A 23,348-nucleotide genomic window follows, 5' to 3' on the forward strand; every position below is an offset into this window, starting at 1 on the left:
ACCAACATGTCTGACCTCTTCGTTGAGCTTACTGCGCCGAATGGTCGCAAGTACCAGCAGCCAAGGGGTCTCTTCATCAACAATGAATTCGTCAAGTCAAAGTCGGGCGAGACTATCACTTCGATCAACCCGAGGTACGCTTGCTGCCTTCATTGGTAGCTATGACTGACACGGTCCAGTGATGAGAGCGAGATCGTCTCTGTCTATGCCGCTGGACCCGAAGATGTGGACATTGCCGTAGCAGCTGCGCGGAAAGCATTCAAGAACCCAGACTGGCGAGACATGGACACCAATGCCCGAGCTGACCTCCTCTACAAGTTCGCCCAGTTGATTGAAGAGCACAAGGAAACACTTGCCACCATCGAGACATGGGACAATGGCAAGCCTTATTCTGTCTCGCTGAACGATGACTTGGGTGAGGTTGTTGGCACTATCAAGTACTACGCAGGATATGCCAACAAGATCCACGGCACGGTGATTGATACATCACCACTCAAGCTGGCTTACACAGTCCGTGAGCCTCTTGGTGTGTGTGGTCAGATTATCCCATGGAACTTCCCTCTTGCAATGGCAGCGTGGAAGCTGGGACCTGCTCTCTGCACTGGTAACACAGTAGTCTTGAAGGCAGCTGAACAGACACCCCTTTCTATCCTTTACCTCGGAAACTTGGTTAAGGAGGCTGGCTTCCCTCCTGGTGTCATCAACTTCATCAACGGCGAGGGAAGGAAAGCTGGTGCAGCTCTGGCCCAACATCTCGACGTCGACAAGATTGCATTCACTGGATCTACAGCCACAGGAAAGGAGATCATGAAGATGGCGGCTGTCAACATGAAGAATATCACCCTTGAGACAGGTGGTAAATCACCTCTAGTAGTCTTTGACGACGCAGACCTTGATCAAGCAGTCAAATGGAGTCACGTTGGCATCATGTAAGTCGTATCTACATTGTTCTCCTGACTGAGCTCACACCATGTAGGTACAACCAGGGTCAAGTTTGCACGGCGACATCAAGAATCTTAGTCCAAGAAGGCATCTACGACAAGTTTGTCGAGGCGTTCAAGGAGCACGTGAAGACCACCTCTGTGGTTGGCGATCCCTTCAAAGACGACACATTCCAGGGGCCGCAGGTGACCAAGACGCAGTTCGACCGCGTCTTGTCGTACATCGAGTCTGGCAAGTCGGAGGGCGCCACCCTCATTGCGGGTGGAGAAGCGTACAAGAACGCTGGTGGCAAGGGCTTCTTCGTCTCACCCACCATCTTCACAAACGTCAAGGATAACATGAAGATCTACCGCGAGGAAGTCTTTGGTCCTTTCGTCGTTATCAGCTCGTTCAAGGAAGAGGAGGAGGCAATCAACCGTGCCAATGACACAACATACGGTCTCGGTGCAGCCGTCTTCACCGAGAACATCACTAAGGCTCATCGCGTTGCTAGACGTATTGAAGCGGGCATGGTCTGGATCAACTCGAGCAACGATTCTGATATCCGTATTCCATTCGGGGGTGTGAAACAGTCTGGTATTGGCAGAGAGCTGGGCGAGGCTGGTCTCGAGGCATACACCAACAAGAAGGTACGTTACGATAGCAAGCTCACATGCAGTTCGAGCTAACATATAAATAGGCTATCCATGTCAACCTAGGCAACAAGCTGTAGCGGACTCGCATGCATGCGATGTCAAGATGATATTGATAATACTGGAGACTGCGGCGATGCATGTGGCGTCTTGCATGCACCAGTCTGGTCACATGTGCACCCAAGATATCCGCTCTTGGCGCCACGGCTTGGACAATTGACGTGATGAGAAGGTGGAGAAGACTACCTCATGTTCAATTCAGAATGCAAATGTCGGTGTAAAGCATGATGGATGAGGCTTTTACTTGGTTGACACGTGTGACGTCGTGCAGCACGCGCTCAATTACCCCTTGGGCAGCAGGAGAATAAATGTCGCAACAGCGGGATTTCTGCAGTGGCCTTGGGCGCATGGGCAACTGTGTATCTGCGCCGCACGGCGGAACAAGAATGCTTGCGTAAGCCCTCGAACGTGAGTGGCGGAGCGGTGGGGTCCGAGGAGCGTTGTAACTGCAGCAGCTTCGTTTATTCCCATAGCTTGGGCGAACTGCTGGCAGTGGGCCCACGGTGATGCCGTTCGTGGGGTCAGTGGGAGTGGTTTTCTAAAACGTGATGCGTGATTTGCAAGTGACACCCATGGATCGTGGGCGCCTGACGGTCAGCCGTGGTGCGTGTCAACTGGCCATGCCGGCATCCGTGATGTCTGATGTGTCGGTCCAGGACGTGGTCGGATATACCGAGCATAGGCGGCGGTTCGCTTTGTGTGCCCAGTCGTCATCCTTGTCGGCTTGTCCTTGGCTTGGCAGCCTTTCGTCTCCAACTTCGCTACCGTCTGCGGCGCCCTCTCTCTCCGCAGCTTTTGCCCCTCTCACGATAGCCGTTCCAGCAGTCGCGCATCGCTGTGATCTCCGTGTTGTTGCCGTCTAGGTCGTGTACAGCCTCAACGCCGGGGTTGTCTGGGCTTCCGCTAGTCTGCCCTCATTGATTGCGCTAGTGTGCTTCCAACGCTGCTATTCACCGGTCCGCAGAGCCCGAAGGACGCCAGCTCGCCCACCAGCGTCACTGCCCATGCCCTGGCTCCCACTAAGGTTTGCGGCTGACATCGCAACTAAATCCCCGCTCTGCTCGCGTAGAGGTTGATATCACCGCTGCCACCACGACGCCCGCACGCAGACGCATCAGCACTGCCCGCCCACCGTGAGCCTGCCCGACCCGCTCACAGCCCGCATACCATCGATCTGGCGCGCACGCTGGAAGACGATCGCTCCCCCGTCGCCTCGCCCAGCCTCGCCTGCCAGTCTCCGAGGCAGATAACGACAGCGCCGACGGAGGCACGCTTCCTTGCTTTTCTCGCCCGCCTCTACCGGCCGCCCTAACACTGTCTCTGCGCGCTGCCTACCTACTTCCTCACACATCACCTGAGAGCGTGTTTGCACGTGGCGTCATCGCTCCGAGACATCCTGGGAAGGCGCCAGGGCTACCATCGGCTCGTGCTTTCACTTTCCAACCCAACCCGCCGCCGCCGCTTCCCCAGGCTGTGAGACAGGACACCACTGCTCTCACCAGGCATACACACACCCCATACTCCTCTCCACACGCTCGCTTAGTCCGCAACCCTCATCATGGGCAACCAGCAGTCGAGCGGCAAGGACAAGAAGGGCGAGAAGAGCGGTGCCGACGGCGTACCTCTCGGTCGCGAGTACTACCGCTCTTTCGAGCGATCCGACACCAAAGACTCTACCCGCTCCCTTCGCAACTCATTGCGCAACAAGATCCCCGGCACTGGCAAATCCGACAGCCCACGGAACTCTATTGCCGCCCTCAACGACTCCAACGGAAAAGCTGACAAGTCAGATGTAGCTTCCACCAAATCAAAAGGCTCGCGACGGGGCTCGGTCGCTTCGGCTTCAGCGACTGCTCCCACAGAAGTAACTCCGGAAGCCGCTGATAAGGCCGAATCAGACCAAGACGAACCGCAAGCGCCGCCCTCACCTGTTCACGGCGCAACACTTGGAACGGGACATGAAGGAGTGAGCAAGGCACAGAAGACCGGCGAAGTCGACCACGTCTCGGACGTTCCGCCGACAGGAGCAGCACAGCCTTTGGCCTCTGCTCAGCCGGGAGAGTCAATTCTACAGAAGAAAGACCAGCCCATTCCCAGGCTTCCAGAGCCCCCCGCGCCCACCGATGGTTCAGGCTCCCCCATGGAGCTCACCGCGCTCAAGACCATGGACCTTGACGACATGATCCAGCGACTCTTAGATGCAGCTTATGCTGGAAAAGTCACCAAGACGGTCAGCTTGAAGAACGCTGAAATCTTCGCCATCTGCTCTGCTGCCCGCGAAGTCTTCTTGAGTCAGCCCGCGCTGCTCGAGCTCGCTCCCCCTGTCAAGATTGTTGGCGACATTCATGGCCAATATACCGATTTGATCCGCATGTTCGAGATGTGCGGATTCCCTCCCAATTCGAACTACCTATTCCTCGGCGACTACGTAGACCGCGGCAAACAGAGCCTGGAAACTATCCTACTCTTGCTCTGCTACAAGCTCAAATTCCCCGAGAACTTCTTCCTCCTCCGCGGCAACCACGAATGCGCCAACGTTACACGTGTATACGGCTTCTACGATGAATGCAAGAGGAGATGCAATATCAAAGTTTGGAAGGCTTTCGTGGATACATTCAACACACTCCCTATTGCAGCTATTGTTGCGCAGAAGATTTTCTGTGTTCACGGTGGGCTGTCTCCAAGCTTGTCGCATATGGATGATATTAGGCAAATCGCGCGACCTACCGATGTACCCGACTATGGCTTGCTGAACGACCTCTTGTGGAGCGATCCTGCGGATATGGAGAACGACTGGGAATCTAACGAAAGAGGCGTTAGTTATTGTTTTGGAAAGAAGGTCATCATGGAGTTCCTCGCAAGGCATGACTTCGACCTTGTTTGCAGAGCACACATGGTGGTAGAGGATGGCTATGAGTTCTTTACTGATCGAGTGTTGGTCACCGTGTTTTCAGCTCCAAACGTAAGCAATGTCATATACTCCACAGTCACACTCATGCTAACACTACCCAGTACTGCGGCGAATTCGACAACTGGGGCGCCGTTATGTCGGTTTCGGGAGAATTGCTTTGCAGTTTTGAACTTCTCAAACCACTCGATTCGAGCGCGCTCAAGAGCCACATCAAGAAGAGCAGGAACAAGCGTCAAAGCATGCTCAACTCACCAGTACGTATCGCAGCTGAGCTTACTGAATTCTTGTTTGATTCAGGGCTATCTATTGCATTTATAGCAGGACTGACTTTGGCTTGTAGCCCGCACACTACGCACCTCAAAGTTACTAACCTTGTACTTTGGTGTAGGATGTCCAAGACATTCCCTCCCCTGGATCTCCGATCATCGCGAAGACGGCAACGATACAATACGAGGAAGATGTCCAGGAGCCCTCGGATGCTGTGGAGACAACGGGCGAATCGATGAGACGAGGTCTATCCCAGAGACTGCGACGCGTACGGAGGAGGCCTGGACTAGAACAGCTGGGCAGCCAAGACGATGGTGCTGCCACAACAATCCCACGGAAACATGGGCACAAAAGAGCGAATACGTGGGCAAACGAGTGGAGCCATTCCCCCACGCTACCCACGAGCCGTAGCGCACCACTGCTTTTGCAACGTAGACTACAGACTGACGCGGGGACCGCGGATGCAGAGAGACGAAAACAGAAACTTGAAGAACAGCGAGCCTTATGGGAATCAACCCTTCCTCGGATCATGTCCGACCACGTTGGTTATTTCTCCACTGGGCATCATCTTGATTACGTGCATCCTGAGGAGACGCCACCGCCGCCGTAAAAATATTCGTGTCCGGCTGTCGTTTGGGAACCTGTCTTGGTCACCTAGATCTTATCGGCCAGTCCCACGCCACAACGCTACTTGCTTCTTTTCAAAGACACCACGCAGCTTTTTCGATATTCTCATCTCTTTACTTTACTTCACTTTATTTGTTTGCGCATTGACAGGCGTCGGCGTACAGTGGCATGCTGCATTGCAGACTTATGGACTACCAGATTACGACTGCTTGGATCGAAATGTATATTTTCTCTGTATGCTCTGGTTGCGACAGTGACGGGTGTTGATAGCATACTGACGGCACACCATCGTCTTTTGAGTAATATCATTCTCAACACTACCACATCAAGCTCCTTTGTCAGTGAAACCAACAATTACACACATGCTGCTGACGTAAATATGACTGAAATCATTGTTCTATTCCGAAGCTGGACTAGGTGGTAGATCTCCTGTCGCCCAGTGACTGGGACTACTTCCCATCACATACTCCATGGTGCCTCCGTTCTCAAAGACATCTTCCCAAGCCACCCATGCCTTGTCCCAAGTCTCGCCATTGACCTTCAGACTCTGCACATATGGCGCGGTATTCCGATCGCCGCCACCACTGAAAGCAGTACTAACGGTAAGTTTCTTCCCATTCCCAAGATCAAGCGTAAGCTCTGAGAACCATGGGGAGAGAATGAGAAAAGTAGTCTGACCCGTCGCCGGATAGAGACCGATCATCTGCCACTATTCCCACAGTCAGCCATCGTCTCCAGCAACCATCAAAATGAGACTGGAAAGATGACTTACGAGCAAATTCGCCTCCATAGCCCCGGCATCCGAATTCCCAGGCAACCCCATCACCCCGGCATTATACAAGTCCGACACGCCCCTGCTCCGCTCAACACTCCTCCACTGCTCCCCCTTGACGAAATTGTAAAGATACGGCGTGGTGAAACTAGGTTCGTTCCCGGCGTCAAAGAAGCCCAATTCGAAGATCTTGTTCAAACGATCTACAAACCTCTCGTCGCCTCTGATCTTATTGATCAACTCGGCGACATCGTGGATAGCATTCATACTGTAAATCCAACTATTGTCTTCATAGTACGCGTCGGGCCAGTAGCAGCCGCCACAGTCAGCGGGATCTTGGGGTAGAAATTCGCCGGTGGACAGGCGGGGGACGAGGAAACCGGTGTGGTTGTAGGAAGTAGCATCAGGGTTCCACTGGTTACGCCAGTTACGGGAGCGGTTAAGGTAGGTTTCTGCTTCGGATGTTTTACCCAGGCCGGCGGCGACGACGTGGACTGCGTAGTCGTTGGTTGAGTATTCCACGGCACGCGATACGGCGCGGGTGAAAGCTGGTGTTATGTATCCGTACTCGAGCCAATCGGGGAGTGCACCCCGTCCTTCCTTGGTCGAGGAATCAGGGGCTTGAGGATCGAAGTTGTTGGGTGGAACGACTTCAGCGTCGGTGCGCATAGCAGCGAAACCATCGTCCCAGTTTATCGCGCCCCGGACGCCTTTGATGTAGGCGTCTGCGAGCACGTTGTCGGCGTTTGAACCGCCTTGTACGCGGCCGTTGTAGTTTGAAGACCGGGCGTCGGGTAGGAAGCCGTCGTGGCGCCAGATGTCGATTAGAGAGCGGAGGAACTCTTCGTAGGCGGTGGGTTGCAGGATGTGGAAGAGGGAGGTGTGGCAGCGGTGCGTATCCCAGAAAGTGAAGATGTCGTCGTAGTAGGGTTCGGTGGAGTTCCAAGATGGGTTCTCGCCGGTTCGGTTCGAAGGGATGAGGAAGGCGCCGTAGAGGGTGCTGTAGATGAGGGATAGGTCGGCGGTATCGAAGGAGGAGGTTTGCACTTTGCTGAGAATTTCGGTGTTCCATCTGTTCTTTGCGGTGGAGACGAGGGTGTTGAGTGAGGTGTCTGGGGAGATTTCTTCGAGGTTTGTACAAGCTTGAGAGGTAGAGAGGAAGGAGATGCCGACTCGGGATGTTATTTCTGGTTCGGTGAATGTGAAGACACCTCCAAGACGGGAACTTCCTGATACTGAAGCGTCTGATGCATTGGACCCCTCTCTGAAAGTCCTCGCTCGTAAGGGTCGCTTGTTGAACTTGCCACAGAAATATATCGTCCAATCCGGTGATAGGTTCCAGCCGTTGTTGTAGACACCAGAACCTTCGTAGTGCCCATCTTCTTCGATACTGAAGCTACCACCCGAGTAGTGTTGCTCCCACCCAAGGCCCCTGAAACTGGGAAGTACGTGCGAGACATCCACTACAATGGACGACGCTGTGCCGTTTGGAAAAGAGTAAGTGTAAAGCCCGGCATGTTCGGTCGCGCCTAGTTCTACTGTGATCCCATTTGCCAGCGAACTCTTGTAGTAACCAAGACTCCCTTGATCTGGTGATGCTCGTGATTGGGACAGATCTGCAAGGGGGTCGGGCACCTCACCGACCACTGGCATCTGACTTACGACACCGTACTTTGGCGCTCCTCCTGTCCCAGACTCGTGCATCATACTGAAGCCGAAAATGTTGCCCTCGGGGAGGTAGCCAGAATACGCGTCGGTATTCATAAATCGAACGTCTGGTCCAAGCTTGACCATTGCGAAGGGTGCGGCCACGACCCCAGGAAATCTATTTCCTCCGCCCTGGGTTCCTTGACTGATAGCTGTTAGTGCAGTACAGATAGCATGGAACCTGCTACTTACAAGACATTGACATATTTGCTATAATCCAGTTGTGCCTGCACAGATCCGGTTGAGATTAGTATGGAAAAAGTACAAATGCCTGTGAAGAAAGACGATCTCGTAGGAGACGACATCTCTGCAGCGGCAAAGTAGAATATGCCAAAACACAAGGTAAAGGTGGTGCTTTAAACGTAAAAGTAAACAGTACGCGAGAGGGTGGCGCTCGGTGTGTCGCTAAGTATGGGTCACCACCATACCAACGTTCTCGGTACCGTCAAATCAGTACTCAACGGTGCGTATCTCAGGGAGTCCGAATCCCAATGAATGATGACTGCCTTTGCGTGGAAGTATGGCGCAGTCTTTGGTGTGGCTCAACTGTGGCTAACACGTGCCGTGGGTGCCGTGTATGCCGAGCGGTCCGGACGGGTCAAGCAATATAGGGGGCTGAGACGATGAGGGAAGTGAAAGAACTGGACTGAGGGCGGCTAAGACTCGAATATAAGGCATGCATCTTGCCATCTACCAGGCAATGTATGCTGTACCATGAATGTTGGGGCGCTGTAACGAGAGGGCCTGCTGACCAATGAGAGCCCATGATCCCAACATGTGAGCGACAAGTCGCCAATGTGTTATCGACACCTGCAGCACCGCTTAGACAAACAGGCATGTCTGACGTAGATTTCCGCTTGAAAGCCTTGTAGATGATGCAAAGTTCCCGTTCTGCTGTGATATCGAGTGACAGATGGTCAGTTTCACCGCTATCATTCGACGTAGATGGGCCGAATGCGACTAATCAACATACGGGATGACTAAACGCATCAGGACATGTAATTCGGTCCCGCAACGGTAACGAATCTGTGTGTTCGTGCCCGAAGAGGGGTTCTTGACAGGGCACCGCTGGCAAACATCTCAGTCTTTTGACCAAGCCTCGAGGTTCTGGACAACAGGATTTCTGCCACCCCGTGTGATGATCCAAACAACATCCTCATTGCTGTCGTTGACCTCTTGATGCTCTGCATACGCTGGTATGAGTGCAAAATCCCCTGGTGCTAGCTCTTGTCTTTTACTGCCGTTCGATCCGCTGACTAGGGCGCCATGACCCTTCGCGGCGTACACGATGGTATCTGCCAAGATCTCAGGTACTACTCGTACAATATTACGAAATCGCTCGAGCGCGTATGAAGGAGAACACGGGTGCAATACAAGACGTACCCTCATCGCCGTGGTGGTGGATCGCAGAAGCTGTATGAGGTTTTGCGATCATTACTGTCATCGTCAGTAGTCGAAGTGTTAGTGACAACATCAGCCCTACCTGTTCCACAGATCTGGTCAGACATGTCCACAATTGCGGGCATGCGAATCATGCCATCAGTTTGGGGGCCATCTGGAGCTTGGATCTCAGACCCCTTCTTTACCTGGACTTGTCGAGACATGTTGTATTATAAATGCCTTGAGTCATGAATAGGAGGTGAGAAGTTGTCTTCATGGCTGAACTTGAATGCGCATCGAGTTCTTGAAGGCGACGAAGAATGACGCGGTCGTGATGCGGAGACCCCACGAAACGCGTTGGAAGGACGCACCATACCTTCGTCGGGACTCCTCGCTCGACGACCTGGGGCATCCCCTGCGTTTGACTAGGTGCCAGAGTAATCCATGCGACGGCTCGCTGAGCATCTGAATGTCAGCCTCTTCTGTTCGGCATGTGAAGACTGAGATGTCGACACGTGAGCGTCCCAATGCGGCATACCTCGGCATTTGCGCGTATGACGTGAAGCTCCAAACAGCAAGTCACCCGGTCCGTGACGGCAACAACCAATTGCAGCGCTCGCATTCCAACGCACGAGATCATCAGACAGCGGCTTGCTGCACTCCAGAACGCGCTATGTGCGGCCGACTTTCAGCAGCTGGCGGGTTCCCCGGATTGCCTTGGCGTGGAGTAGTTCCTGGCATGTGAAGACGTCCCGAAACTTGCTAAGCCTCTTATAAGTCAGTAAGGGTTGTCCTGTGATTAGCGACACCTCATCACTCTGCTCTCCTTACTCACACCTGCCCCTCTTACGTGTTGACACTCAGAACAACATGTCGAAACGCTTCTCGACCGCTGATGTCGCGTCGCACAAGACAGCGAGCGATCTGTGGATCATCGTAGACGAGGACGTCTATGATCTCACGAACTTCCAGGAGGAGCACCCAGGAGGCAAGAAGAGTACGTCCAACCTCGATGCACAAACATGATTCGCGAAGCTGACAGTCGCAAGTCCTCCAACGCGTCGCCGGAAAGGACGCCTCGAAGCAGTTCTGGAAGTACCACAATGACAGCATCCTTAAGAAGTACCAGAAGCAGCTACAAGTCGGATCGCTAGACAGCAAAGCCGCGCCTCCAGCTCCTCCAGCTACTGCTGCGCCCGAGCAGAAGAAGGCGCCGAAGAAGGATGTGGTCAAGCCAGAGGCCAACTCCGGTGTTATTGCGCCACAGCCAACCGAGGCTGCCGCTGAGGAGTCGGAGCCTTTCGATGCCTACGGCGACCTCATCCCATACGCAGACCCATCATGGTACCAAACAGTATGTCAGCCTACACATCACGCATTGGCATCGCTAACACCAGATCCAGTACCACTCGCCCTACTACAACGATACCCACGTAGCCCTCCGCGATGAAGTCCGCCAATGGGTCGAGGAGAAACTCATGCCCAACGTCACCGAATGGGACGAAGCGAAGAAGGTGCCCGACGAGATCTTCCAGGAAATGGGCGAGCGCGGATACCTCGCTGGTATGCTCGGCATGCACTTCCCTACAGAATACACAGATAAGCGGGTCCAATGTGTGCCGACAGAGAAGTGGGATCACTTCCACGAGATGATCATCACCGATGAGCTGTCAAGGACAGGCAGTGGTGGTCTCGTCTGGGGCCTGATCGGAGGATACGGAATTGGCGGACCTCCTCTGTTCAAGTTCGGCAAGAAGGAGCTCGTCCAGCGCATTGGACCAGACCTATTGAGCGGAAAGAAGAGAATCTGCCTCGCCATCACTGAGCCAGGTAAATTACCTCATCGTGCCCGCAATATGCTTCGACCAATTACTGACTGCAACAGATGCCGGTAGCGACGTCGCGAACCTGACCTGCGAAGCCAAGCTCTCCGAAGACGGCAAACACTACATCGTAAACGGCGAGAAGAAGTGGATCACCAACGGTATTTGGTCCGACTACTTCACAACCGCTGTCCGCACTGGCGGAGAGGGCATGAACGGTGTGTCAGTGCTCCTAATCGAGCGCAGCGCCGGTGGTGTCTCCACTCGTAAGATGGACTGTCAAGGTGTATGGAGCAGCGGCACTACCTACGTTACCTTCGAGGACGTCAAGGTCCCCGTCGAGAACCTCATTGGCAAAGAGAACCAGGGCTTCAAGGTGGTCATGACAAACTTCAACCACGAGCGTATCGGCATCATCATCCAATGTCTGCGCTTCGCCCGCGTCTGCTACGAGGAGAGCGTCAAGTACGCACACAAGCGCAGAACTTTCGGCAAGCGTCTCATCGACCACCCCGTCATTCGCCTCAAGCTCGCGCATATGGCACGTCAGATCGAGGCAAGCTACAACTGGATGGAGAACCTCATCTACCAGTGCCAGAAGATGGACGAGATGGAGGCTATGCTGAAGCTTGGTGGCGCTATTGCCAGTTTGAAGGCGCAAAGTACCACAACCTTCGAGTTCTGTGCTAGGGAAGCAAGTCAAATCTTCGGCGGCTTGAGTTACAGTCGTGGTGGACAAGGCGCGAAGGTCGAGAGGCTATACAGGGATGTCAGGGCTTACGCTATCCCTGGTGGATCGGAAGAGATCATGCTTGACTTGAGTATCAGGCAGGCGCTGCGGGTACACAAAGTGCTGGGTATGAAGCTGTAGAATGCTTCAGCGTTATGTTGCTTATCTGTATCAATACCATATATCATTTTCCGTCATGAGTCTTGCGGTCGTTCTGTCTCGTCGATGTTGTTGTTGGAAATTGGAGAAATGCATCCATGAGCCGCGCGTGATGTGCACGTGGCGGGAAAATGAATTTGATCCTGACCTCCCAGCTCCCTCATCGCGAAACCACGACGCGTCGCCGCAACTAGACGGCTTATTCGCGACTCCACTTAGTAGCAACCACGTACAGTTGCAATCATTTAAGCTGCATGTACATCTCAATTGAGGTCATTCGGGGCACGCCGCCAGCTTCGAGTTCAGGGAGTTACCCCCGCGGAAGCCCCACCAGTTACAACTTCATCTACGGCAGTTACTGCCCAGCTGCCGACAATATGTTCGATACAACTTGTGACCGCATCAAGATTGCACCAGACATCCTCACTGGTGGTCCCGCGACGGCGAAGGACTCCACTACGCCATCCCTAGGGATCTACTCAAGTGCTCTGATCTTGGGTTTTACCCATACAAAGGATAGATGACAGATGTGCAGGGTGCAGCAACTCCACGTGTACATCATACAATCACTGCAAAGACACGTGTATGCGGAGGGCTCAGTAATCCCTTGTATCGACAGGCTGACCAGGTGTTCAGCCGCAGCACAACAGGCAGCCCTTGCTGTAGCACTCCAACTGGTTCCATATGCCGACCTCGCGGCGGTCCTCATCGCTGCACAAGATGCGGGGTATGAAACAATACACTTGAAATCCTGGACTGAGAGAAACCCAACTCAATCTATGATCATCTCTAGATCTTGGAAGGCAACAGATCATGTATCATCGAGATGAAGGCCAATTAACATGTCAACAGGGAGTGCATCCCGAACCGTGTCTGATGAACGTGCGAAAGGTTGCTATAAAGCATGAAAAAAACGTTGAAGAATACGCAGTACGTTATAACATAGCTCCAACGCAACCAGAGAGCACGCCGTCTTCACTACAACTACGATCACATCAATCATCAACATGGCTCCGGTAACTGAAGTACCCCGAAGGGTCGAGTGGAACGGAAAGCAGGTCCCGGTCTACCCTATGGAGACGATCGACTTCTCCGCGATCCTCTCGCAAGAACCCGCTGAGCTTGAGAAGCTTCTTGAGTGCTGCAAGAAAGAGGGTTTCTTTTACCTGGACCTGAACAATGTCGATGGACGCCGATTCATCGATGACCACCAGGAGTTGTTGAAGGTTATGCACCGCTTCTTCGAGTCTCCCATTGAGATCAAGAACGAGTATGGACTCATCGCTCCTCATCTTGGGTGAGTTACGAAGCCAGCATGTCTCCATTTTCATGCAAGTACTGACCTGCCTCAGATACGAACCTGTTGGTTCACGCAACGGTTCGCTGGAAGGCAAGCGAGACGGCTATGAGATGGTCAAGATCTCTCGCGATGAGATCCAACGCGAGTCACCCCACATTCCTCGCAACATCAAGAACAGCTCCGACCTCAAGGTCATCGAGAACGCCATCTCGGGCAACAACATCATGGGCAAGGCCATTTTGGCAGCTCTGTCAACAGCCTTCGGCCTGACGGGTGGTGCGCGTTTCGAGAACTTGCACCGCAATCACCGCCCTTCAACGAGCACACTTTCCATGATGCACTACATCCCTTCGCACCCCGTCAAGGACGGCAACGTCGGCCACCAGAAGCATACCGACATCAGCTCCTTGACAGTGCTCTTTACCGAGCAGTGGGGTCTCCAGATCCGCCCACCAGGCAGCAAGGAGTTTGGCTTCGTGGAGCCCAAGAAGGGCCAAGCCATCATCAACGTCGGCGACTCTCTTCGCTTCGCCAGCGGCCACACTTTCCAGTCGTGCATCCACCGTGTTGTTCCATACGACTACACCGAGCATCGCTACTCGGTTGCATACTTCCTCCGTGCTGAGGATGAGACTATGTTTCAAGACAGCGAGGGTCGCTACGTCACCTCGCGTCAGTGGCATGACGAGAAGTTCCTGGCTTTCCTTGCATCGCCTGCGGATCAGGCGGCTGCTCCGAGCTCTTTGCTCTTGGGTGGCATGCAGGAAGATGAGACTGATGTTTACGGTCTTCCTCAGGCGAAGCCTGTCGCTGTTGACATGAAGAACTCTGGTGTTGAAGTGAGTGCTGTCGAAGTCAGCGCTTAGTAGAACCTCTGGGCGATGAGATGTCTTGTTGAAGGGTCTTCTCTGTAGCTTCAAATAAATTGTACATAGTTAGCAACACGATCTGCGTAAGAATGCTCATGAAGCTACTACCCTTGTTTTCCACCAACCTCAGACCACTTACGTATGATACTGCATATTTGACAAGAAAATCATGTGTAGAGTTACATCATACTTTGTGTGCCAATGAGCGCTACTGCCAAAAAGGTGAACATGTCGTCAATACCCCACAAAATAGAATGAGGACGTAAAGTGCATCGACCGGGGTAGAACTAGAACTAACCTGGATGTTGCTAAACCAGTACATTTGCCGCCACTTGGCACTATATGTACATTCCTCGACCTGGGTAACCCTTCGTCGTCAGCACCTCCGTATGGTTCATGGAATTAACCACGATGCTGTTCATTTTGGCTTTGCTTTACTCTAGAAGTGTCGTTGCATGCGACAAAGAACATCACTACCGACACCATGATCGCCACCTACAACAGCGTGATACTTCCCTGATATTTCCTCCAATGTTGACGCCAAACGAAGAGATTTTGGTCTCATCCTTCGATAACACGTCTATAGCGTCATGGTCAAGCTACTACTGTAACAGCAAACCCCTCACTTTTGCTATCAATAGTAAGTTTACTGATTGACGCAGCGCATAAACGAAACCTCGCCGGCGAAAGTGACGCGGTTCCGAAATGGACTGCTGAGCGATGGGCTGAACATGGCTTCGAAACCAGGCTAGATAGTTATGGTATGTCTCTTGGAGTATTCATCTGAACACACCGACTGACCAGACAGGAAGACGTCTACCTTGACTACCCAGTCCACCGTGCTTTGTCACTAGACTATGGCAACGGTAGCACATATAACGCAACGCTCGAAGAAGAAGTAATTGAAGAAGACGAGACTACAGGTGATGCTGACAGGGTTCCTGCATTCCATGGGTATTCCGGTTCAGGTAACGCATCGGCCGAGTACGTCTACGTCGGTACGTGTTACTCGTATTAAATTATTTTCGATGCTAAACGTACCAGGCCGAGGTTCCCAAGAAGACTTCAAACGTCTTCTTGCCCTCAACATCACGCTTCAAGGCAAGATCGCCCTCGCGAAATACGGCGGCCCCTTTCGCGGCCTCAAAGTGAAGAACGCACAAGCCTTTGGTATGATCGGTGCTGTAATCTTCACAGATTCCGGGGACGACAAAAATATGACAGCCAAGAACTACGCCACGTACCCGGACGGACCGGCAAGAAATCCAACGAGCATTCAAAAAGGTAGTGTCATGGATTTGAGCACGTATCCCGGAGATCCGACAACACCTGGATACCCATCTAAAGAGGGCGTAGAGAGGAAGGAAAAGAAGACTGTGCCTACAATCCCGAGTTTGCCGATTTCGTGGATTGAAGCGAAACCATTGTTGGTCGCGCTGAATGGTCATGGTGTTGATGCGAAGACTGCGGATCGACCGAATTGGGTGGGTGGAATCGATGGGGTTGAGTACAGTTCTGGGCCGTCGGAAGCTGTGCTATCGATGAGCAATATAATGAGGGGCGAGACCAATTGGATCCACAACGCGATTGGTATTATCAACGGTACGAACGAGGATGAGGTTGTTATCGTTGGGAATCATCATGATTCTTGGATGATCGGCGGAGCAGGTAAGTCAGGAACGCAAGCCGGGACTTTGGACAAGACTAACGTCTACAGCGGATCCGCATTCGGGCTCTGCGATTCTCGTTGAGTTGGCTAAAGCAATCGGTGCTCTGATGAAGACGGGTTGGAAGCCAAAGCGAACCATCGTGCTATGCAGCTGGGATGCTGAGGAATACGGTCTAGTCGGAAGGTGAGCCATCAAGTCGGAACGACGATGAGCACTCCAGCTAAAAGAAGTCACAGCACCGAGTGGGTCGAAGAATACCTACCCTGGTTGAAATCTTCCGCAGTATCCTACCTGAACATCGACGTTGGCATAGCAGGCACCATCCCAGATTTCGGTGCCACCCCCGATCTCCACGCCCTCACCACGTCCACGGCACGAAAAGTCATCTGGCCACACGGCTCAAACCGCACCCTATATGACGAATGGGAGGAAAAGACCGGCGAGATCGATACTCTAGGTGCACAGAGTGACTACACGGCTTTCGTTCATGGCGTGGGCATCTCCGCTATCGATATGGGCACCACACGAGCGCCACTCGACCCGATTTATCACACGCATTCGAACTTCGATTCCTACCACTGGATGACTAAATTTGCGGATCCGGGTTTCGTGATGCACAAGGCAATCGGTCAGTTCTTGACCCTGATGTTGTATCGCTTGGTTGACGAAAAGGTTGTACCGCTTGAGCCCGCGAATTATGGGGTCGAGATGCGGGCGTGGCTCCATGACTTGAGGGGTGTAATTGGGACTGCGAACGCGACAACCTCAGTAATTATAGAAGAGCTTGAGAGTGCAGTTGCGACATTCGAGGATTCGGCACAGCAATTCAATGCTGCTCGGGACATGGCCGTGAGTTCAAACAGTTCGCTTCTGGTCAGACAGCTCAACCACAAGGCGCGCGATTTTGGGCGCGGGTTCGTCAGCCAGGGCGGGCTTCCGGGCAGAGAGTTCTATCGGCATCTTGTCTTTGCCCCTGGTGTCGATACTGGTTATGCGCCTGTTACATATCCTGGAGTGACAGAGGCTGTTGCTGCGGGCAATCTTACTCTGGCAGGGGAGTTTGTCGGGAGAACGGCAAAGGCGATCTTGGCTGCGGCAGCCATTCTCACACCGTAGATGCAGGTTAGATATAGCATGTCAGAATGTATTTGAGATGAGATGGCGATAAGCTTACTGCAGTTGATGCGACGTCTGCCCTTTTGCGCGTCAGCTTGTCTCTGTCTTCGCTGGGAGTACCTAGGTAGACGAGGCCGTGGTCAGATGTTCATGCCAGCATTAGATCCAGGCGACTGACATGTAAACCTGCAGATGAGCGATGCGAGTTGATACAATTCGAGATGCAGATGACGGTCAGCGAAGCGGGAGGCTGGAGGCCAAAATAGACTCCCAGTTTGCGACGCGTTCTCATTGGCCGAGCCGAGCACAGCCACAAAGGGCATTGTGACGAGCACTTTCTCATGGATATCTCTGACACTGCACCACCAACTCTATAGGTCCGGGTAATGAGAATGTATGTATGCACCTAGCCTCGTGTGAGCTGTCGCCTTGCACGATGTTCTCTGAGATAGACTACAAATGGACTGACCGGTGAAAACTTCCAAATACGGCCCCCAACCTCTGGGCGCCTGATGCATTGACAACCATAGCCTTTGGTATTCGCCGACATCGTTACATTGCAATGCTCTCCAATAATGAGCTTATGGCTGGTCGCGCGACATTTGATTGGCGAGAGCTTGTCTGGTCGCCAGCTCGAAAGGCTTCACGCCTTAACGTCGCTATGGGCGGGTACAAGCAGGCACCTAGGTAGGGCAACGACACATCGCTTCAACCACGACTGTGACTGTGAGTCACAGTAAAAACCTTGAATTATATCGGCGAGGTATACATGAATATCGGTCTAACCCCATCAACATCAGTCAGGCCGAATGCAGCAAACTCTCCGATTCAACCCCAGGCAACCACCCGTATCCGTAGATCCCTTTACCACAGCAGGGCTGGCCCCCAAATGGACCCATACATGTGGTACGAACCTGACAGCCATAGGGCTGCGCCGCCAATGTGTCTGCCTTGGACGCCGCGCGACGACTTGAAACTGCTCTTGCCAATGTGAAGGTGGCACAGACGAGGGTAAGGCCAATAGCAAATGACGTGGGTGTGCAAACGAGCACAAACACGTAAATAGTGAGGTGTTACCCGTCGCGACTTCTCTTTCTCTTCACCTCTCACTCCAATCACTACGCGCCGGGAAAACCTTTCCTCTTACAACCGAAACCGATACCACCACTGCTGTCGCAGCTACCCATCGTTCACCACCATCCGCACACGGCTCTCTACACATACGAATCAACACCATGGCGATCGCGAACCCACTCCTCAACTTTGTCGTTCGCGGCTTCCAGGCTCTTTTCGGTATTGTCGTACTCGGAATATCCGTCTCACTCATTCGCGGTCACCACTGGGGTGGTCTCCCCGCTAGTCTGGGCTTCTCAGCCTTTGTCGGTGGCGTCACGATTCTAGGAGCAGCGCTTGGAGTCGCGGGACTGTTCTTCAGCTTCTTGGATGGTATGATTGGATTGATAGTCGACGGCGTTGTTGCTGTCATCAACGCGGCAGGTGGCATCGTAAGTGCTAGCCCGAGTTCTAAGGACCTCCTCAGACTTTTGCAATCGGACTATTCAGCTGACAAAGATTAAGGTTCTCGCTCTCAAGATCTCTGGTGTGGATTGCGATGCCGACACAAGTTTCGAGAACGCGGCCAAACTCATTTTCAACGACATCTTCAATGGCGGCTGCAGAGCCGACGACGATTGCTGGTACTGGCACCTGGAAAACGACCGCAACACCATGAAATCGAGGTGCAGGTCGACCCAAGCCGACTGCGTCTTCATGTTCCTTACCGTCATTGTCCTCGCGGTGACTGCCTTGCTGGCTTTCTTGCGCATGAAGAAGGGCTACTAGATTCGGAGAAGCACGATGGTGAGTGTTTCTGAATCGACTCATCTAGTCTCCTTTCGCTAATGTTTACAGCGACCACCAAGCATTGTAGCGATGATCCATCTTATCCACACTTGACGTGGTGTTGCGCATGTCTCTGGAGGATTTCACGACGGTCTCTCTCTCGTATCACGATACCCTACTTCAAGCGATTTATCATCTGTACATCTTGTCACAAGGACAAGCGTTTCGACGCTCTTCGTAGTTTCTCACTAAGCAAGGTACACTCCTTATGATAGTCGACGCAGTCCAGTCGCGGCCTATGTGCGACACACACCGTTAATGAACACGAAGTAATGAAAGACGAAGTTGCACGTACTCATTACCCGCTTTTGTGCAACTGTGCTGTCAAGCTTTGCTGATGCCGAGGCGGGTGAGAGGTAACACCGTTGCGAAGAGTATTGGGCATGATAGCTTCCCACGTCATGTGAAGTAAATACCCTCTGAATACTACCTCGGTGGGCACTTTATGTTTCTTGGTCCAAACTCATCATCCGTAGTCCATTTCTCGCTCTGAGTCTTTCAAGGCGCAGACGGTTAATCAAACGCTATGCGCATCTCTCCGTCTTTCCCAGTCTTGCTTGCACGCAGTTTCCAAGCCATTTCCAGCGCTACTGTCTTTAGCATCACAATACTGTTGCTCGTTACCAGAAGAGGACGCCCTATGCCGGCCATGCAGCATTTCGCGACCGGAGTGAGCGTATCGACATTGATTTCCGCGCTCATAACAATCTACTATCGCAAAGTTTTACACCCTTGGATCAGAAACACGCTTGACGGTGGTTTACTGTCGCTCAATTTGGCCATCGGGTTTGTAAGTCGACCAGTCTACACGCGACACAGTTCACGTCTACATAGATTTGAATCACTGACATATAGTGGCAGTTGATGTTTTTTACAAGTGGCCCTTGGACATGTGGGTCAGATCAACTGTTCAAAGGCGATTTCGTTTGCATAGAGTACGATTACAGGGGTGATGAATGCTCCAGGTGGGATCTTATTGACGGTCACATCGATGGTGCGACTCGATGCGATCTCTACTTGGCTACTTGCTTGATCATGGCAGGAAATATATTTGTGAGTCCAGTTATCTTGCTTTTGGCAAACAGGAAGACAGGGAGAGAATGGGAGATGAGTGGGTGGAAGATCAAGAGAGTCAATCCGTATGCGCCCGTAAAAGTGGATAATGTGATACCCATGGTCGCTGTTCCAGATAAGGCACGTTTGCCAACCTCCATAGCCATTTAGGTATGGTTGAGATTCAGCGTTGTACAGAAAACGATTACACGGAACATATTACCAAAAGGGTTCGTACCTGAAAGCATCCACCCTCGTTGTGACTGTACGACATGGTCGTCGCAGAACATGTTGCAGCTACCCGCAAGGCTGTGTAGATATCCTGTCAACCTGCTTGTGTCATATGCCTAACTTTCCCGCTTGTTCCTTTCTCTTCTCTCAAAGTCACTGAAACTTAGCATCATAATCGTCTTCAGCACCAACGTTCTATCACCTCATCTTCGATATCTTCTCACAATGGCCTTCACCAAGACCCTCATACCTTCGTCCATCCTCCGAGGCCTTCAATCCCTCCTCGCTATCGTAGTCCTAGGCTTGAGTGTGACCCTTATCAAAGGCCACAATCCTGATCACTATAAAGACTTATCCGGCGTACCGAAACTCCTCTTCCTCGCAGCGTGCATCGGCGGTCTCACGCTTGCCGGAGCCATCACTGGTTTTGTGTTGGCATGCACAGAGTTCTTGCGAGGCTACTTCGAAGTACTCATCGACATTGTAGTCTTATTGGCGAATCTTGTCGGCGGAGTGGTAAGTTGCGCTCCCATTCACACTAGGTAGAATGATTCGGCTGACGAATGCTAGCTCATAGCCATCCGGCTTCAAGGCAGGAATTGTGCGGACACTAGTGACAGGAGTCGGTGGGGCGACCAGGTGGAACATTCCAAAAACAAAGGGCTTGAGGGTATCGACATATTGAGTGGCGCCTGCAATAGTGGCGGATGCATATATTCCACTCAAGCAGAAGCAGGGCATCTCAATACGCGGTGCAAGCAGAGTCAAGCAGACTCGGTCTTCATGTTCCTGACAGTCGTGGTACTATTCGTAGCTCTGGCTCTGACTTACTTGCGTATCAAGAAGACGTATTGAAGCGAGGGTGAGTGGGTTATATAAGACGTGGTGAGACCTGCGCAAGAAAGAGCAACGAGGACAGGAAAGCAAGGGAAAGTGCACGTAGCCAGAGCAGATTCGCAGAGAGGAGAAGTTATGTAATGTAATTCCGTATTTCAATTCAATCACTCACTAAACATGCCCACTACCGTCCAAACTCCTGTTCTCATACTCCGCAGCCGCATCAACGCCGTGCACGTCCAGCCTTTGGGTATCCGCTTCTCTCAAACCCCCCAACTACGCCAACCCATACAAACACATTCTTCATGACCTAAACTGGGCAAGACTGTAGCGCAAGTTAGCTACGCTTCGGCTGCGAAGTGTTGCTTGAAGCATCTTACGCTGCCGCAAGATCCACAGGTCTTGGCATCGCCGCTAATAGTAGAGCCGCACTTTGGGCAGTCGCTGTGGAAGTTGACAAGTTCGATTGTGGACTGCATATTGACTGTTTGCTGTCTCTTTCCTGAAGTTTGTGGTGAAATGTAATGTTGCGATGTCGTGGAGTAGTAGATTGCTGATAGATGATAGAAGTTGGAGGGGTAAAGTGGGGTTGATATACAGAGCTTCTGCAGGGCCAGGCAGCTACTTCAGGCCGAGGCGGCTAGTGCATATGCCGTCAGATGACTGGCACGCGGTAAATGCGGTGGACCTCGCGATTGGAGGTGAGTGAGACGCGTGGGATGGGTGTTTCGCCATACGGGCGGCAAGGAAGACGGCTCCGCCCGATGGGAAGCAAGTAAGTGGAGTACGCTGTATGTTGAGAAAGACCGAGGACCTCGAGGTATAGTTCACATCCCTATCATTTGACGGGAGGAAAGGCCGAGGAGAAACTCTAGACAAGCTTCCGATTATTACCTATAGATCCTACCTAACATGGCAGATGACCTGTCCGTTGATAACAGCGAACCAGCCATCCTCCTTCTTCTCCATTTCTCGCCATGTCGCAGCGATCTCTTCCAGATCCTGCTCCGTCGCATATCCGCTGTCCAGAGCCCGCTGTTTGTAGTCGCTTTGCACCGTCCGATCGGCCCAGAGTCCGCACCACCACTGTCTCTCTTCTGGTGTGCTGAATGTCCAGGCGGCTACGCTAGCCTCGATATCGCTTCTTGGGAAACCCGCTTGCAAGGCTATCGCATGCACGTACCTGCCCATGTTTGGATGTGCCTTGAGCCCGAACGCAATCTTGATGTATAGTTCCTTCCACTTGTGCATCCCTGGGTGCTCTGGATACCAGTCCATGGCGCTGTAGTTGCACTCTCGGACTGCGACGATGCCGCCTGGCTTGGTCAAGCGCTTCATTTCCTTCATCGCACCCAGCGGATCTTGTAGATGCTGCAGCACTTGATGCGCATGTACAATATCGAAGCCTGCTTCTTCTACGCCATCGAGCTTGTTCCATTCATGTATATCCCCAGCCTCGAACCGTATGTTTGTGATGCCTTTTTCCTCCGCGTGTTTTCGCGCCTTCTCGATGACTTCGGCGGAGGGATCGATGGCATAGACGAAGCCTTGTGGGACGCGTGCAGCAAGGTCGACGCTGATGGTTCCTGGACCGCAGCCCACATCGAGTATCTTGAGCGAAGGGTTGTTGAGGTAAGGAAGGAGGTGAGGACACGAGTTCTCGACCGTACGCCAGCTGTGGGAGCGGAGAACAGATGCGTGATGGCCGTGAAGGTATGGTCCTGACATTGTTGCTAATTGAGGTAATCGTGGTAATCGTTCTTAAGCTCTAGTAAGTAGTCAATTGAGGGTGTGGTGAGTAGCTCTAGCAACGGAAAATAAAGGCGTTATTATACGAACAGTCGTTCCTGCAGCCTGTGTTAGTCGCGGAGTTAGTTGGACATAACGCGTGTGCAGTCGGAAATAACGTGTTTAAGTAGCTCATACTCCGAAGTCGGTGTCAAAACACTCTGGCTTTCCGTATACACGTTCGAGAGCCAGGATGGATTGACAATGGAGGGGATGGTTGACAGGCGGCACCTAGGCATCTCCAAGTCCGAGCATCGGCCATCTCGGTACCATTGCTTAGTCACCCATTCGATCGGCCACCTCCATATCTCCACCATCTACTCCAACATCTCAAAGGCCAAGTCGCGCATCACTAGAATGTGTACAAGGCACAACGCGTACCCAGCATGAGTCTCACAGTACAATCTAACACCGTAACCCTAGCCACTCCAGCCACCCACCAAAACACCAACCACCCTAGTCCCAAAACAGACAATGGTAAATCCTCCCCAAACCTAACAATCAAGATATTACCCACACATTACACACGCGCGCGCATGCTGCCGTACGCCTGCTTTTGCGCATAACCTCAC

The 23,348-nt window shown here is 52.5% G+C and overlaps 10 protein-coding genes across 10 annotated transcripts; 7 read left to right on the plus strand and 3 right to left on the minus strand.

Moving 5' to 3' along the window:
- Positions 1–6: 6 nt before the first annotated feature.
- Positions 7–1,654, plus strand: J4E86_007557 (uncharacterized protein; the record flags this gene model as incomplete). Its single annotated transcript, XM_051448076.1, has 4 exons — positions 7–134; positions 180–929; positions 977–1,571; positions 1,622–1,654. The coding sequence occupies 4 exons, from the start codon at positions 7–9 to the stop codon at positions 1,652–1,654; spliced, it is 1,506 nt and encodes a 501-aa protein (XP_051301014.1).
- A 1,538-nt stretch (positions 1,655–3,192) lies between these two features.
- Positions 3,193–5,422, plus strand: J4E86_007558 (uncharacterized protein; the record flags this gene model as incomplete). The annotated part of the gene is made up of 3 exons (XM_051448077.1): positions 3,193–4,596; positions 4,647–4,799; positions 4,934–5,422. The coding sequence occupies 3 exons, from the start codon at positions 3,193–3,195 to the stop codon at positions 5,420–5,422; spliced, it is 2,046 nt and encodes a 681-aa protein (XP_051301015.1).
- A 414-nt stretch (positions 5,423–5,836) lies between these two features.
- On the minus strand, positions 5,837–8,005 carry J4E86_007559 (uncharacterized protein; the record flags this gene model as incomplete). Its single annotated transcript, XM_051448078.1, has 2 exons — positions 5,837–6,148; positions 6,212–8,005. The coding sequence occupies 2 exons, from the start codon at positions 8,003–8,005 to the stop codon at positions 5,837–5,839; spliced, it is 2,106 nt and encodes a 701-aa protein (XP_051301016.1).
- A 993-nt stretch (positions 8,006–8,998) lies between these two features.
- Positions 8,999–9,522, minus strand: J4E86_007560 (uncharacterized protein; the record flags this gene model as incomplete). Its single annotated transcript, XM_051448079.1, has 3 exons — positions 8,999–9,231; positions 9,302–9,331; positions 9,402–9,522. The coding sequence occupies 3 exons, from the start codon at positions 9,520–9,522 to the stop codon at positions 8,999–9,001; spliced, it is 384 nt and encodes a 127-aa protein (XP_051301017.1).
- A 646-nt stretch (positions 9,523–10,168) lies between these two features.
- On the plus strand, positions 10,169–11,992 carry J4E86_007561 (uncharacterized protein; the record flags this gene model as incomplete). The annotated part of the gene is made up of 4 exons (XM_051448080.1): positions 10,169–10,295; positions 10,348–10,652; positions 10,702–11,128; positions 11,184–11,992. 4 exons carry the CDS (start codon positions 10,169–10,171, stop codon positions 11,990–11,992), a joined length of 1,668 nt encoding a protein of 555 aa, XP_051301018.1.
- A 1,025-nt stretch (positions 11,993–13,017) lies between these two features.
- On the plus strand, positions 13,018–14,176 carry J4E86_007562 (uncharacterized protein; the record flags this gene model as incomplete). The annotated part of the gene is made up of 2 exons (XM_051448081.1): positions 13,018–13,307; positions 13,363–14,176. 2 exons carry the CDS (start codon positions 13,018–13,020, stop codon positions 14,174–14,176), a joined length of 1,104 nt encoding a protein of 367 aa, XP_051301019.1.
- A 487-nt stretch (positions 14,177–14,663) lies between these two features.
- J4E86_007563 (uncharacterized protein) lies at positions 14,664–16,965 on the plus strand (the record flags this gene model as incomplete). Its single annotated transcript, XM_051448082.1, has 6 exons — positions 14,664–14,684; positions 14,932–14,940; positions 14,988–15,177; positions 15,224–15,847; positions 15,897–16,032; positions 16,086–16,965. The coding sequence occupies 6 exons, from the start codon at positions 14,664–14,666 to the stop codon at positions 16,963–16,965; spliced, it is 1,860 nt and encodes a 619-aa protein (XP_051301020.1).
- Positions 16,966–18,200: 1,235 nt separating this feature from the next.
- On the plus strand, positions 18,201–18,807 carry J4E86_007564 (uncharacterized protein; the record flags this gene model as incomplete). The annotated part of the gene is made up of 2 exons (XM_051448083.1): positions 18,201–18,470; positions 18,538–18,807. 2 exons carry the CDS (start codon positions 18,201–18,203, stop codon positions 18,805–18,807), a joined length of 540 nt encoding a protein of 179 aa, XP_051301021.1.
- A 1,569-nt stretch (positions 18,808–20,376) lies between these two features.
- J4E86_007565 (uncharacterized protein) lies at positions 20,377–20,721 on the plus strand (the record flags this gene model as incomplete). The annotated part of the gene is made up of 2 exons (XM_051448084.1): positions 20,377–20,667; positions 20,698–20,721. 2 exons carry the CDS (start codon positions 20,377–20,379, stop codon positions 20,719–20,721), a joined length of 315 nt encoding a protein of 104 aa, XP_051301022.1.
- A 1,170-nt stretch (positions 20,722–21,891) lies between these two features.
- On the minus strand, positions 21,892–22,716 carry J4E86_007566 (uncharacterized protein; the record flags this gene model as incomplete). The annotated part of the gene is made up of 1 exon (XM_051448085.1): positions 21,892–22,716. One exon carries the CDS (start codon positions 22,714–22,716, stop codon positions 21,892–21,894), a length of 825 nt encoding a protein of 274 aa, XP_051301023.1.
- Positions 22,717–23,348: the final 632 nt, after the last annotated feature.

The sequence above is a fragment of the Alternaria arbusti genome (genome assembly GCF_024043155.1).
Source record: "Alternaria arbusti strain BMP 1465 chromosome Unknown scaffold_10, whole genome shotgun sequence".
Classification (NCBI taxonomy): Eukaryota; Fungi; Ascomycota; class Dothideomycetes; order Pleosporales; family Pleosporaceae; genus Alternaria; species Alternaria arbusti.